This window comes from Hypomesus transpacificus, chromosome 13 (genome assembly GCF_021917145.1).
Source record: "Hypomesus transpacificus isolate Combined female chromosome 13, fHypTra1, whole genome shotgun sequence".
Classification (NCBI taxonomy): Eukaryota; Metazoa; Chordata; class Actinopteri; order Osmeriformes; family Osmeridae; genus Hypomesus; species Hypomesus transpacificus.
Genome location: NC_061072.1, coordinates 2098899 through 2113018, shown reverse-complemented (window position 1 = coordinate 2113018; position 14120 = coordinate 2098899). Strand labels below are relative to the sequence as shown.

General features: G+C 43.6%; 1 protein-coding gene and 1 long non-coding RNA gene across 7 annotated transcripts in view; one reads left to right on the top strand and one right to left on the bottom strand.

The window, feature by feature from the left end:
* Nucleotides 1-1239: 1239 nt before the first annotated feature.
* On the top strand, nt 1240-2972 carry LOC124475572. The gene is made up of 2 exons (XR_006956946.1): nt 1240-1498; nt 1631-2972. It is a non-coding gene; the product is annotated as an uncharacterized LOC124475572 (long non-coding RNA).
* The window catches only part of plekhm1 (pleckstrin homology domain containing, family M (with RUN domain) member 1), a 59730-nt gene continuing 48030 nt past the window's right edge, over nt 2421-14120 (bottom strand). For 5 of the 6 annotated variants that reach the window (XM_047032296.1, XM_047032298.1, XM_047032297.1 and 2 more), the window contains 6 exons: nt 13048-14040; nt 12757-12902; nt 7758-7951; nt 4777-4840; nt 4485-4642; nt 2421-4208 (listed from right to left, as the gene is read on the bottom strand). In XM_047032296.1, the coding sequence (XP_046888252.1) occupies nt 4100-4208; nt 4485-4642; nt 4777-4840; nt 7758-7951; nt 12757-12902; nt 13048-14040 (1664 nt within the window). In that variant the 3' untranslated portion in view covers nt 2421-4099. Of the gene's footprint in view, nt 4209-4484; nt 4643-4776; nt 4841-7757; nt 7952-12756; nt 12903-13047; nt 14041-14120 lie in introns of those variants that run through there. The other variant, XM_047032301.1, reaches the window with a different exon arrangement.

Here is a 14120-nt window from a genome sequence, read left to right as displayed (position 1 = left end):
TCACTTCAAAGGTGTAAGGTAGCATACTAAATGAAATTATTAAAATATATTGACGTTTTTATTTATGATGGCTTTTCCTGAACACAAACAGACATTTCAACCAAACTGGGTGTGTTGCATGAGTGCAATAGCTAGTTGTGACCTGCTTGTTGCATACGTGCCATGTAGGCCATGTCCTGCTCTGGACTGCTTGGCCCATTCATTGCTGCTGTTTTTAATTTGTGTCCGTATTGTTTGTGTACACTGTACACAAAGCATGGGTGTACACTATACACAAAACATATACTGTACAATGTTGTGTGCATTATGGTTTTGTCTCCTTGTTTCTCCCCCCTCCCTCTCATTCATATTTCTGGTGTCCCTCTGAGATTTGTTGATGACCTCCTTTCTTCATCAGCGCAACTGTCCATATCCAATCAGATATTCGTCCGTCTCCCATTTAAAATGTACCTGTCTTCCGTTCATCAGTCAACCTGTTACCTGTTACTGTGTTTGTTCTGTGCTAGCGTCTACTGTTCTGTGTACTTGGAATACCTTTGTTTTGCGGCCAGATAAAGGGGTGCAGAGGTGGGCTACGCACCCCCAGATTTCTGCCGCGTCCCCCTAGATCCTTCTGACTTAAGCCAAAAATGTTGAATGTATGAGTAATAAGCATTTTCTAAATGATTCCCCAGTGATGGGCTGGTTGAGTATACGGGCAATGTAATTTAGCATGGGCGCAGCGGGGGGGGGTGGCTTCTCAGACTTGAGCCCTGAATGTTTTCTCGAAAGCCCCACATCTTTTAGGTAAAAATTTGGGTTGTAATTTTCGGCAAATATAACTACTCTGAACTTTTCGTCAACACTGACCAATGTGAGGTTGAGGCCTCTGTTGTCTGAGGGCTCATTTGAAGGTCTTTACAAATGATGAATATCGAAAGTCTTCCACTGCAAGGATTGTGAAACTGAGTCTGTGTGATTTCAGTCAGAGTTTGCAATGAGAACTGCGTTTTGGAATTGATTGGCAAACAGTCCTGATGTTCCCTCATCTCTTCTGTTGTTTGGGGAAACTCAGATTTTCAGAGTGTCTTGGTGAGCTCCATAATGCTAATCCTGACGGTGTTTACCGTGCCATTGTTGCGGCATTGCTGGACTGGATTTTCATATTATAGTTTTTTTATAGAGTTCAGAGTACAGGAGGAGTCCTATGTCTAAGGTAAGAAGGTGATTGGTCAAAGTAGAATGTTGGGTTGTCCCATCCTCCCCTCTTCCATTTGTAGGTGTGAACAAGTCTTAGGCTGGTTCACAAGAATCTTTATATTATTGTTCTGGACATATTTTTACAGTTACAAAATACAGTTGAATGATTGCTTTATAACTTTTGTTTCATGTAGATACCGAGGATGACTTGGATATCTTGGAGAAAGGAGAAGTAGTTGCTCAAGTCAGTTTTAGTTGTAAGTGGCAGCTCGGGTCTAAGACGGATTCGAGAGACTGCAGATAGAGTGCGGCTAGTCTGGTTTGTTATATGTTCTAGATCTATTACTTTTATCACTTGTATTATTGTTTTTGTTGATTTTATGTTAAGCACCTTGAGCTGCAATTCCTGTATGAAATGTGCTATATAAATAAAGTCTTACTTACTTTGAAGGTCCTTGGGAGAGATAAGGAGTCCATTTGCGGAGTGAAGTGACCAGAGCATACTGGATGGTGTGAAGAAGGCTGATTGTTTTGACTCCTGTGGTCATTGATGCAACTCTGCTACATGGCTGTATGTTCATATTTTTTTCTTTCTATTCCATTTTGCAAATTGTTTAATACTTACAGAACCAATCTGAATAGTTACTCCTTTCGGACGGACATTCTTGACATCACAGCTGACTGACAACTACGAACTGGTTTACTTCAAAAGGAAAAATGTAATGATTAAGACTGTAATATTTGTTGCCATTCTGAAATGTATAAGATATGCTGACTGAGAGGAGACCAGGTAGTACAATGCATGTGCCTGCAATGCATGTGCCTGCACATCAAGGAACAATAAGTTACATATTTTGGCTTTCTCCTAAATGAATGTCCTTCACACCTTTTTCAATCAATATCGATTAGAACAGGGGTTCCCAATCCTGGTCCTCAGGCCTCCATGCCCTGCATGTTTTAGATGTTTCCCTGCTCCAACACACCTGATTCCAATGAATGGGTTGTTATCTAGCTATGCAGAAACCTGCTAACGACCATTCATTTGAATCAGGTGTGTTGGAACAAGGAAACATAGAAATGTCTGTTTATTTATTTACATATGAAGTGTTTGTCTTAAAAAAGGGAAGAAAGAGCCAAGACCTCACATATGAGCAACACCACCTACAGGTAGAACCCCCCCCCCCACTCCCCCCCAAATACATATGGTGGAACTGTTTTCATATACCCCTTGTAATCTGTTGATCTATTAAGTGTCATTTATTGAATGCAAATGGCTTTATAAAATGCTGGCACATTAATCAAGTACCCCTTCATAATCTTAACATGCACATTCAATTTAAAACAAAAAGGAAGAACATGAGTGAAATCTTGAACAGAAATGATCTTTTGTATGGTTATGGTCCGTCTGACAGAAAAATGAGATCCCAGCCTAAACTAATCTAGGCCACGTTCACATGAAATACAACCTTTTGTCTTTCCATGGGTATATATCACTGATCTGACACGAGGAGATATAAGTAACAGCTAGGTACCTATTCAACCATCATGAATGCAATACCATGGAAGCTAAGCGGTTACAGCATGTTAGGAGAATTAAATCAGGTCACATGTCCAGGATTGAGTCTAAGTATCAGAATAGGCTTCATTTGATTCTTGTAAATAAAATCCAATGCTAGTCGTATATTAACACTCTTGCCAATGTGTTGAAGTGTAACTATGCCCTCCCCCCCCACAAAAAAACCTAACCCTAACAATGGGAATAATAATCTTTTAAAAAGCCATGTACAGAAAAATGTCCAGTCAATACACCGATTTGTCCAGTCAATACACCGATTAAGCTCCTGATTTTCTTGTATCTATTAATTTACGAGTTGCTGACAGTCAGCTATACTGTACAACTCTAGCTGCATACCATCATTTGTATGTACATCCATGTTCATTTATTTTGATAAATGACTAAATGGGATGTCAAACTGTAAGAATTCATTCTAAAATAATAACTTACATTTAAATGGTCCACGTCTATAGTCAAAAGTATGGTGATTACTTTTAAACATTAAACAATTATGTTTTTTTTTTTAATATAAATATATATTTTCGCACTGTGGAAATATAATGCGACTCACTTCTGTAACAAAAATGTATTTTGTTGAGACAGTGAAAAGCTATCACCATTTCTTATTGCTGTTTGGCACAGTTTCCATTGCAACACAACATCACAATTCTACAAATGGACAGTAATCTTGTCGGTAACATCAAAGTAATCGAAGGCACAATATAATGGCACAATATAATCAGTATCTGTAAATGCAACAGTTTCAAGTAGTTTGTTTTGCAAGTGTTTATATGGATCTTGTAGGTCAGGTCAAACCAAGTAAACATTCAGGTTGTAAAAGATACTTGTCCCCCCCTTAAGCTCCCAACAAGGTGTAAGGCGTGTGTGTACTGTAAACATGAAACCAAAACAAACTACTTGCATGCTACACAATAATGTATATTTGTGTGTAAAATATTTGATTTGTGTATGAAGTAGATAAATGTTCCTTGTCCGTCTTTTGATTGATAGGCTTTTTTAAATTAATTTTCTTTTAACATTTTTAGTGAATTGACCACTACAGAGATGTACGAAATGAAACGTCCCTTTTTTCTATATTGGACTTTGAAACAAACATTGGGTGCAAGTGTGGGTGGCCCCGACTCATTCATGACTTTAATTGCACTTGGGATTAGTTCATATAACATGAACAAGGATTATAATATAACTAACTTTTTCTTGTTGTTTCTCACTTGCTGTTGTTTTAAGGTAGACGGGGCCTTGTGACAGAACAAATTGAATCAAATGTATTTGTATAGCCCTTTTTACACGCAAGCATGTAACAGAGGGCTTCACATACGCCCACTGAGAACACAGCTCAGTATGTCAGTCCTGCAGATCTCTTTCCAGGTACTTCTGAAGACGAAAGCATCGCGGACACGAGAGTGACTGGGTCTTGCAAGCAGTGTGAAAGACAGCCTTGCACACCATACACCTGTGGTGAGAGAGTGTTGGTAACTTTATTCAGATTCTTGAACCACAAAGAAATTAAGTGTGCTTAGATAAGCATAATATGTATATTAAAAAAAACTAATGATTGGATATAAAATAAGTCCCAAGACCCTGTAAAAGTAGTCGCCAGGAGGTGGAACCTCCTGGTACTAAATATATTTACTCCTGTAGGTATGCTTCTCTTTAGTCCTCTGACAGTTACAACGGTCAGTTACAGATTATCAATCTGTACCATTACTGGAGGAGGATGAGCACTTACCGGACTGTGGTCTCAAACTGAAAGGGGAAGATGATGTCATTGGCTTGACATATTTGACAGATGAATCCTCTCTGGGTGCACAGGTCACATTGGTGAACATGGCTAGACGCAAACTGGATCAGGGTGTTTAGGTAGGCAGCATACTGGCCATTGGCTATCTAACCAGACAAGTGAACATACACACACAACAACACATACAGGGACACACACTGAATGAAAGGTGTTTTTTCTGATCAAACCATCTTATTTATGATGTAATTTTGCACTCATTAAAAGACATGAGGAGCAATACCTGTTGTAAATCCAAGACACTGTAAAGATTACTTGATTCTAACAGATAAGTGCGTTGATCCAGTCTTCAGAGAATAGGAGAAAATAAGTCATTATTTTAGTGCAGTGCACACACAGATATACTTAAGAAGTCTACTCCAATCTGAGCTGCGTGTACACAATCTGTTCAGAGACAGTATTAGAGCAGCAAAATTCTAGGAACTTTTCAGAGGTGGAAAGGTGTGGGAATGAATGAGGAAGTCATATAGACAAATAATTTGATATGGTTTGATTTCACAAGCCCTTTGTGTTTAGAATTTTAGAGAATACTTGAAAACACCAAAAATAAAATGTTTTGTATAACAAGAAAAAACATGCTATTGTTCCAGGTCTGGTGACTAGTTTAGTTTACTTTGTTGCAAGTTTAGCTGGACCCATACTGGTTGGCTAATCCACTAAATGCCCTAGTAAACAGAGGGACAAACTTGCTGTGTCCGGGAATTGTTTGATCATTGAAACTGTGATGGTGATGCTGTAATTACACAAATGTAGTTAACAATAAAAGCCTATTTCATATAGGGAACTGTGACAGTGTGCTTGTAACTTAACTTAATGGAAGGGTGAACACACATGGTGGTGAAATTTGCTAGGGATGCACCAATATGAAATTTTTGGCTGACTCTTTATATTTGGAAGCCGTTAACCGATACATGCCGATAAATAGAAAGCCTAAGTCTGATTATAAAAACAAAAGGCAAACAAATACAGTTGACAACTGTTTTTATTAAAACCGTAACTGCAAAAACATCTTTCTTATACCAAAATTATTTTAAAAAACGAGGGGTTCCACGGGCGGAAATAATCCATTTATCAGCTTTAATTTATCGACCAAATTTTCTTATCGGACCGATAACAATAACACCAACAGTACGTGTCCACGACAGCGATGTGAGCGATGCAATGCTTTCCATTCATTTCCAATGGAGCCAGGCGTGGTGCATTGAGAGTAGGGACGCAACCCAAGCGATTTGAGTTGAGAGTTTCTCAGCTATGTAAATGAGGAGCGATTTTCTCGAGCGATAGCCAATTGAATTGATTTATGTTTCTTCTAACATAGCAACCATCATGGTAAACATTTCTAGATTTCACAGTTTCAAGATGGAGGAAAAACTAATCCGTCTGTGTGGCTGCATACCCAGCCCTGTTTGATAAGTCTCTGTATTCATACAGAGATGTTAACAAAAAATAAGAATTGGCATGGCCCAGGGTTGTTGTTGCTCCTGGTGGGATTTTTGTACTTTTAAATTCAGTCTTGTAACGAAATGTAACTTTGTTCTGTGCTAGCTAGCTAGCCCAGTCGGTGGTACACAACTGGTTACCCTGAGTGCCCGGTAGCATACTGTAATGTTTAGTCTTTCACCCTGAATAATATAAAATACAATTTGGGGTGAGTAGTGGATAAGATCATGCTAGCCAGCGTACTGGATTTCTTGCATCATGTATGTAAAAGTTTTGTTTCATTGATACTGTGAGACTGCCTTGCACACTATTAGTGGCGTTTGCGTCCAATCGCGTACTGTAATATGTAATCTTTCACTCAGAATAAGCCTGGCTAACGGAGGTCGCTTTCTCAGGCAAATGATGAATGAAACAGGCTTGGTTAAAGAAATCCGAGATGCTGGCTATCTTCAGCAGGCTCGTATCTACAAAAGGCAGTCCTCCCTGATGTTTTGGGTGTAGAATGGAGTGAACGGGCAAAACTAGCCTGGCTAACGGAGGTCGCTTTCTCAGGCAAATGATGAATGAAACAGGCTTGGTTAAAGAAATCCGAGATGCTGGCTAGCAGGCTTGTATCTACAATAGGCAGTCCTCCCTGATGTTTTGGGTGTAGAATGGAGTGAACGGGCAAAACTAGGCTGGCTTGGGCAAAACTAGCCTGGCTAACGGAGGTCGCTTTCTCAGGCAAATGATGAATGACCCGAGTGACTGATGCTAACGTCAAAACGCGGACGCAGTCTCACTCAGATTGCCAGTTTTAAACATATCACAAAAATAATTGGACCAGCTGTCTAAAAGCAGAATTCCCATATCCCTTGAAAGCTACCCTGCTCGACTTTTTAGATGTAGAATTGCCTGTAAAACTGTAAAATTATGAACTTTGTGACATGATGTGAAGACATGCCTGCCGCGCAACTATGCGGTCTGCTGGGCGACATTCTCACTCAAATTTCAAGACTTTCTTGACCCAAATCAAAATTCTGATGTGACAGATCAATGGGGAATCGCTTTCTCTCTTAAAGGCTGTCCTCCACGACCTTTTTGGCCTTTTTAAATCTAACTATTTGTATGATCCATGTGGTCCTTTTGCCGTTTTAAATGCTATCCTTTCCCGGTTTTCTGCAACCACATTGCGCACTCATCCCGAATGTTTACAAACAAATAATTGGTCTATACCGATACGTCCGCCGATATATTGTGCATCCCTAGAATTTGCATTGAATATGATTTGCTTTCATTGCATTTGCACCTTCTCCACGTCACACATAGGCCATCACGTGATTCCCATAAAAAATAAAGGAGGACAAAGTTTCGCCAGTTGAATTTCAAATCTGATTTGTTATAGTGGGTACTGCCTTTGAGAATTAATAAGCATGTTGGTTTAGGCCAGTTTATGTGCTGGAAGCATGCACAGTTCTTGCATTCAGTTCACCTTTTAATGAATTCCAATTAGATTAAGCTTTTTTGAGGTTTATATTTTCCAATTAAAGGTTTAATAAAGTAAATAAAATAAAGGTTTAATGTTATAAAATGTCACCTCTATTAAATATCTTCCCTGCATAGTTTATGTACAATGAAAAAAAAAATAATACTTTGAGCAAACTTTTTCTATTGAATGTTACCGTGGACATTTTCACCAAAAATCTCTAAACTGAAATTTCCATCACTATCCAACCCTACACAGTACACACACGTTGCACGGAGACAGCAGATGCATACACGCACCTAGACTGGACTTTCTTGCCAACTCCACTGCGGCAGATGAGAACGTAATCTCCGAGGAGGCGTAGTTTCTGACGGAGGTTTCGGGCCTGGATCATGTCTTCAGTGTGGTCCCACAGGTTAGAGTTCAACAGGTCAAGGTGCAGCAGTGGTTCATGCTCAATCTGTGTTAGCAGCTTTAGGGCCTGTCTGGAAATCTACAGAAATAATGAGCAGCTAAACAACATGTCTGCGGAATACCTGAAATGGCGAAAGATGATGAAAAGAGACACGATTATTAACTAGAGGGTACAATTTCTGAGGAAATTGTGAGGTGTGCTTGCATCGGTTGCAGCTGGGCCATTATTTTATCACCTCCAACCTATTGCTTAAACTACTATTAAACATCGAAACATTCAGAGATTTTTCTTGTGTACTTAAATTTTACTCGTCGGACATAAACTCAAATATCTCAAAACAAAAGTTCCATCTGGAAAATGTTAGCTGTTTTCACAGCCCTGTAGAGGAGACCTTCAAAAAGAGGTTGGCGTAAAGTTTAGGCTGTGGCATTGAAGTGCAGGTTAGTAGTCATATTGTTTCATCAATTGAAAACAAATCTGGGACTTTTGATAAGGGGAGTGCCGAAAATGTACTGTCGCCATTTGACTTCCTAAACAGCGGTGGAATTAAACTTTTTTCTTTCCAGAGTCACGTACAGCAGTACAGTGAGCTACACTGGTTTAAAAGTACAGGTATTTCATGATAATTTCCCCAACAAATCGTTGACTTGTTATTTAAGGTCATAATAAATCCTAAAACTCACATTTATTCTTGAGGCATGTTTATTATTTTAACGATTGAAAACAGACCTCTGTCGTATGTGTCGTTCAACAGAGGCTAATGTCATGATGCTAACGCCTCACTGAAATATCAGACAGCAGAAAGTATATGAATAATATCAGCGTGTATCGTATTGTACATTACATTTCACAATTGTGTTTTGTGAAATGAGTTGTCATCACCTTGGCCTTTGCCTGTGGCGTTTCTGCAGCTTTCTTCAGTTTTGGGTTAATAACTATCTACCAGAAGTAAGCAAGTGCACGTGTTTGTGACGTTAGGGATGTTTGTGACTGTGGCTAGCTAGTTAGCTTCACCTTTAGCCACAAAAACTTACATTAAACCTTGAAACAGAATGTAAAACACAATACAAGCAACACTTTCGGGACCAAAACACACATTTTGATACCAACATTGTGTATGTAGTGCAAAAATTTAGGGACGGGTTTGTATGGAAAAATAATAAATATATATGACAGAGAACATAGGTTGTGCCTTGTTAGACGCAAGCACACCCAATTATAAATTAAACAGATTCTCAAACTTATACAGATTGAGGAGTAGAGTTGTCTCACAAAGCTAAACCAGTGACAAGGTCTCTATTACAACATTTTGCCTTACCAATACATAAGTAAGGGCTGTCACGATAACTACTTTTTCTTGTGCGATATATTGCACCAAAATTAATTGCGAAAAACGATATTATTGCACACACGTCAATTGTAATTTTAAATTTTATGCCACTGATTACATAATGCCCGCCCCCCCCCCCCCCCAACACGAGTTTTCATGGCTGTTCGCTTCACGGACATCCATGTCGCTTCACTCCATCATCCCTTATTGTTTACAACGTTAACAGGGCTACTTGGTTGGTGTTGCCTTTTCAGCTTGAGATATACAAGGTGTGGCGTGAGAGCATGTGAAATGGTTGAAATGCGTGTCTCACGGCCAATGCGTGAGAGTTGGCAGACCTGCGTTTGTCAAAAGTTTGCAGCATATTTGTAAATGCCGTTTTTGACCGTGTTTAATGGCTGCATCTCTTTGGTTATATAGCGAGTTACGCTAAATGAGTGTGCGCGATTTCGCGCCCTCACGTTTATATTTGCACTGTCGGGAAAAGGCATCTGTAACAGAACTGTATGGAAGACCCCTTTCCAGCTCCAGCTGCAGTTGTTGTTCACAGGTTGAAAAACTGGGTGGGATAGACAGTTATGTATTTCTAGGTGGGATGTTAGGTTAGTTGCCTTTCGTTTCCACTTGTTTAAACAAAGTTGACATACCGGCTCTTTCACGTTAATTGTATCTCATCTCATTCGGCTTAAAGACAAAATGTTCCCACACCGGAGCTGAAGATTGCGGCTTTGAAACCAAGTCCATTTTAACTTGTTCTTCCTAACTAGCTGTAGATGTCACGAAACAGAACACTTTATAACACAGTGAGTTCACGCCTTCTGTTCACCTGTCGGTGTCCGCTCTGTGTGTGTGGAGACGCTAGTCCCGCCTACGCATTCGACACAGAAAGCAGACAAGGCAGCGGGATTGACTAAAATGTTGGTGACATTCGTTCTTATGTAAAAATTTTAATAATCATTATTTGTTATTGCACTGTACTCCACTTAGGTTAGATAGGTTATAGGGTTGAAACTGTTTTTTTGTGCATTAGGGTTAGTATAGCGTACTATTTATTGTTATCTGTAATTTAGGAAGTTTTAGGGTTAGTATAGTCGTTTATTTATTGCCCGTCCGTCATCTGCCGCTTGTCCGGGGATCGGGTCGCGGGGGCAGCGACCTAAGCAGGGAGGCCCAGACTTCCCTCCCCCCGGCCACTTCCACCAGCTCTTCCTGGGGGACCCCGAGGCGTTCCCAGGCCAGCCGAGAGACATAGTCCCTCCAGCGTGTCCTGGGTCTTCCCCGGGGCCTCTTCCCAGTGGGACGTGCCCGGAACACCTCACCAGGGAGGCGTCCAGGAGGCATCCTAATCAGATGCCCGAGCCACCTCAGCTGGCTCCTCTCGACGCGGAGGAGCAGCGGTTCTACTCTGAGCCCCTCCCGGATGACCGAGCTTCTCACCCTATCTCTAAGGGAGAGCCCGGACACCCTGCGGAGAAAGCTTATTTCGGCCGCTTGTATTCGCGATCTCGTTCTTTCGGTCACTACCCATAGTTCGTGACCATAGGTGAGGGTAGGAACGTAGATCGACTGGTAAATAGAGAGCTTTGCCTTTCGACTCAGCTCCTTCTTCACCACGACGGACCGATGCAGAGCCCGCATCACTGCGGACGCCGCACCGATCCGCCTGTCGACCTCGCGCTCCATTCTTCCCTCACTCGTGAACAGGACCCCGAGATACTTGAACTCCTCCGCTTGGTTCAGGATCTCCTCCCCGACCCGGAGATGGCACTCCACCCTTTTCCGGTCGATTAACATGGCCTCAGATTTGGAGGTGCTGATTCGCATCCCAGCCGCTTCACATTCGGTTGCGAACCGCTCCAGTGAGAGCTGAAGGTCACGGCCCGATGAAGCCAACAGGACCACATCATCTGCAAAAAGCAGCAACCCGATCCTGAGGTCACCAAACCGGACCCCCTCAACACCCTGGCTGCGCCTAGAAATTCTGTCCATATAGGTAATGAACAGAATCGGTGACATAGGGCAGCCCTGGCGGAGTCCAACCCTCACCGGAAACAAGTTCGACTTACTACCGGCAATGCGGACCAAACTCTGGCACCGGTCGTACAGGGACCGGACAGCCCTGATCAGGAAATCCGGTACCCCGTACTCTCGGAGCCCCCCCCACATGAGCCCCCGAGGGACACGGTCGAACGCCTTTTCCAAATCCACAAAACATGTGTAGACTGGTTGGGCGAACTCCCATGTACCCTCCAGGACTCCGCGGAGGGTATAAAGCTGGTCCACTGTTCCACGGCCAGGACGAAAACCACGTTGTTCCTCCTGAATCCGAGGTTCGACAATCCGACGGACCCTCCTCTCCAGGACCCCTGAATAGACTTTCCCAGGGAGGCTGAGGAGTGTGATCCCCCTAAAGTTGGAGCACACCCTCCGGTCCCCCTTTTTAAAGAGGGGAACCACCACCCCGGTCTGCCAGTCCAGAGGCACTGTCCCCGATGTCCACGCGATGTTGCAGAGTCGTGTCAACCAAGACAGCCCTACAACATCCAGAGCCTTAAGGAACTCCGGGCGGACCTCATCCACCCCAGGGGCCCTGCCACCGCGGAGCTTTTCAACCACCTCGGCGACCTCAGCCCCAGAGATAGAAGGGCCCCCCCCGATGTCCTCAGACTCTGCCTCCACGTCGGAAAGCGTGTTGGTGGAATTAAGGAGGTCTTCGAAGTATTCCTTCCACCGCTCCAGGACGTCCCCTGTCGAGGTCAGCAGCGCACCATCCCCACCGTATACAGTGTTGAAAGAGCACTGCTTCCCCCTCCTGAGCCGTCGGATGGTGGTCCAGAACCTTTTTGAAGCCGTTCGGAAGTCATTCTCCATGGCCTCGCCGAATCCGTTTTTGCCTCCGCGACCGCCAAAGCCGCGTTCCGCTTGGCCTGCCGGTACACATCAGCTGCCTCTGGAGTCCTACCAGCCAATAAAGTCTGATAGGCCTCCTTCTTCAGCTTGACGGCATCCCTCACCTCCGGAGTCCACCACCGGGTCCGAGGGTTACCGCCGCGACATGCACCGACCGCCTTGCGGCCGCAGCTCCGGTCAGCCGCTTCAACAAGAGCTTCAACAATGGAGGCCCGGAACATGGCCCATTTGGACTCAATGTCCCCGGCCCCCCCCGAGACATGATCGAAGCTCTCCCGGAGGTGGGAGTTGAAGCTCCTTCTGACAGAGGGTTCCGCCACACGTTCCCAGCAGACCCTCACATTACGTTTGGGCCTGCCAGGCCTGACCGGCGTCCTCCCCCACCATCGAAGCCAACTCACCACCAGGTGGTGATCAGTTGACAGTCCTTATTTATTGCTATCTGTATATTTAGGAAGTTCACTTATCTAAGCTCAGCATAGATGTAAATTTGTTCCGTGTACTTATATGTTATGTTATGTCTGGAGCTTGCGTTGTCTTGTCTTAAGAATTTCAGTGCCCAGTCTCAATCGCGGCAGGCCTATACATAAGTGTTGAGAAATAAGCACTAATTATGTATGTGTGTTGGTCCTGTCAGGCTCACCTCTCGTAGACTGAGGTCCCAATTGTGCACCATGCGGGATGGAATGATGCTGGTGTCACCAAGGTGACATGAGTCACAGAAATATTGTCCTGTAAACTCACAGAGTCTGGCTTTCCCGAGAGAAACACCAATCTGCTTAGGGCATCCTGCAAAGAAGTTAGACATAAAGTAATCGCACACACACACAATTTCTATCAGTGTTACTGTTACCGCATTCTTGAATCCATCTTTTAAAATATTAAACTATATATTGTATGCAACTCAATGTGGATCAAAAACAAAGTAGATCACCTGCACATTTGAAGCTCTGTGCATCCAACCCTTTCTCTATGGGCACAGCATATAGATGGGCTAACAACACCCTATCCCCCTTTAGTCTGTGCTGCACCAGCCTGTGAATGTTTCCTCCTATGCTTGAGGGCAGGCCTGGTTCCTCTGCCACCCCATCCTCCCCACTCTCCAGGTATGAATCCAGAGCACCCCTGATGAGAGTTCTCCATGAACGCGCATCTTCAAGAGTCTCAGCCCTCAACTTGAGGGTCTCTTTGGTGGTTAGGATTTTAAAAAATGCAGGCCCTCCAAGAAAAACATCAGGAACTATGTCTCGGATTTCCTTGATGGGCTGAGAAATGAGTGGCACCTTCCTCTTTTCCTGAACATTGAAGCCTTTTAGGGTTTCTAAGGAAAGAGAGAAGACCAGGGGGACCCAGGTGCAAGCCTCGGGATCGGTGGAAAGGTACAGCACTGCCTCCTTGATGGAGTCTGACTCCAAGTCAGTGGGCCTTGTCCAGTCCAGTTCAAGCACTGGTTTCTCCCCCCCAGCATCTAACAGCTCAGCGGCTGTTCCCATTCGTTCTGGGCTGGAAGGGACAGAGGAAGTGGATGACAGCAAGGAGCATGGAGGATCATCTTGGGCAAAGTCCATCTGTCTGGAGCTTGACTGCAGCACTTCCCATTGGTCATCCGAACGGGGTAGAGGGCGGCACTTGTTGACGGCTTCAATAATGCGGTCCACCCAGTCCTCTGCCTCATCTTGATTGGCTGCCCGGAGGTACAGTCTCTTCCCGGGAAAGGTGAGCTCAAAACGGCCCTCAGAGGAGGTGATGCGAGCGTCCTCACAGCGGAGTAAGGAGCAGTTATCGCAGCAAGTGCGCTCCTCTGCGTTGAGGTAGAGGCGGAACTCAAAAGGCGAGAGCTCACAATAGTTGTCACGCCACATTCCCACAGTGCCACGACGCTCGAGGTGGCCCAGTTTTAGCAAACCTCGGAAAGGGTTTGACAAGCCTACAGGAGTAGCACAAATTGAGAAATGGTGCAAATAAATACACAGAAACTGATGAAGCAAGTGCATTGTGTCTTGAGTT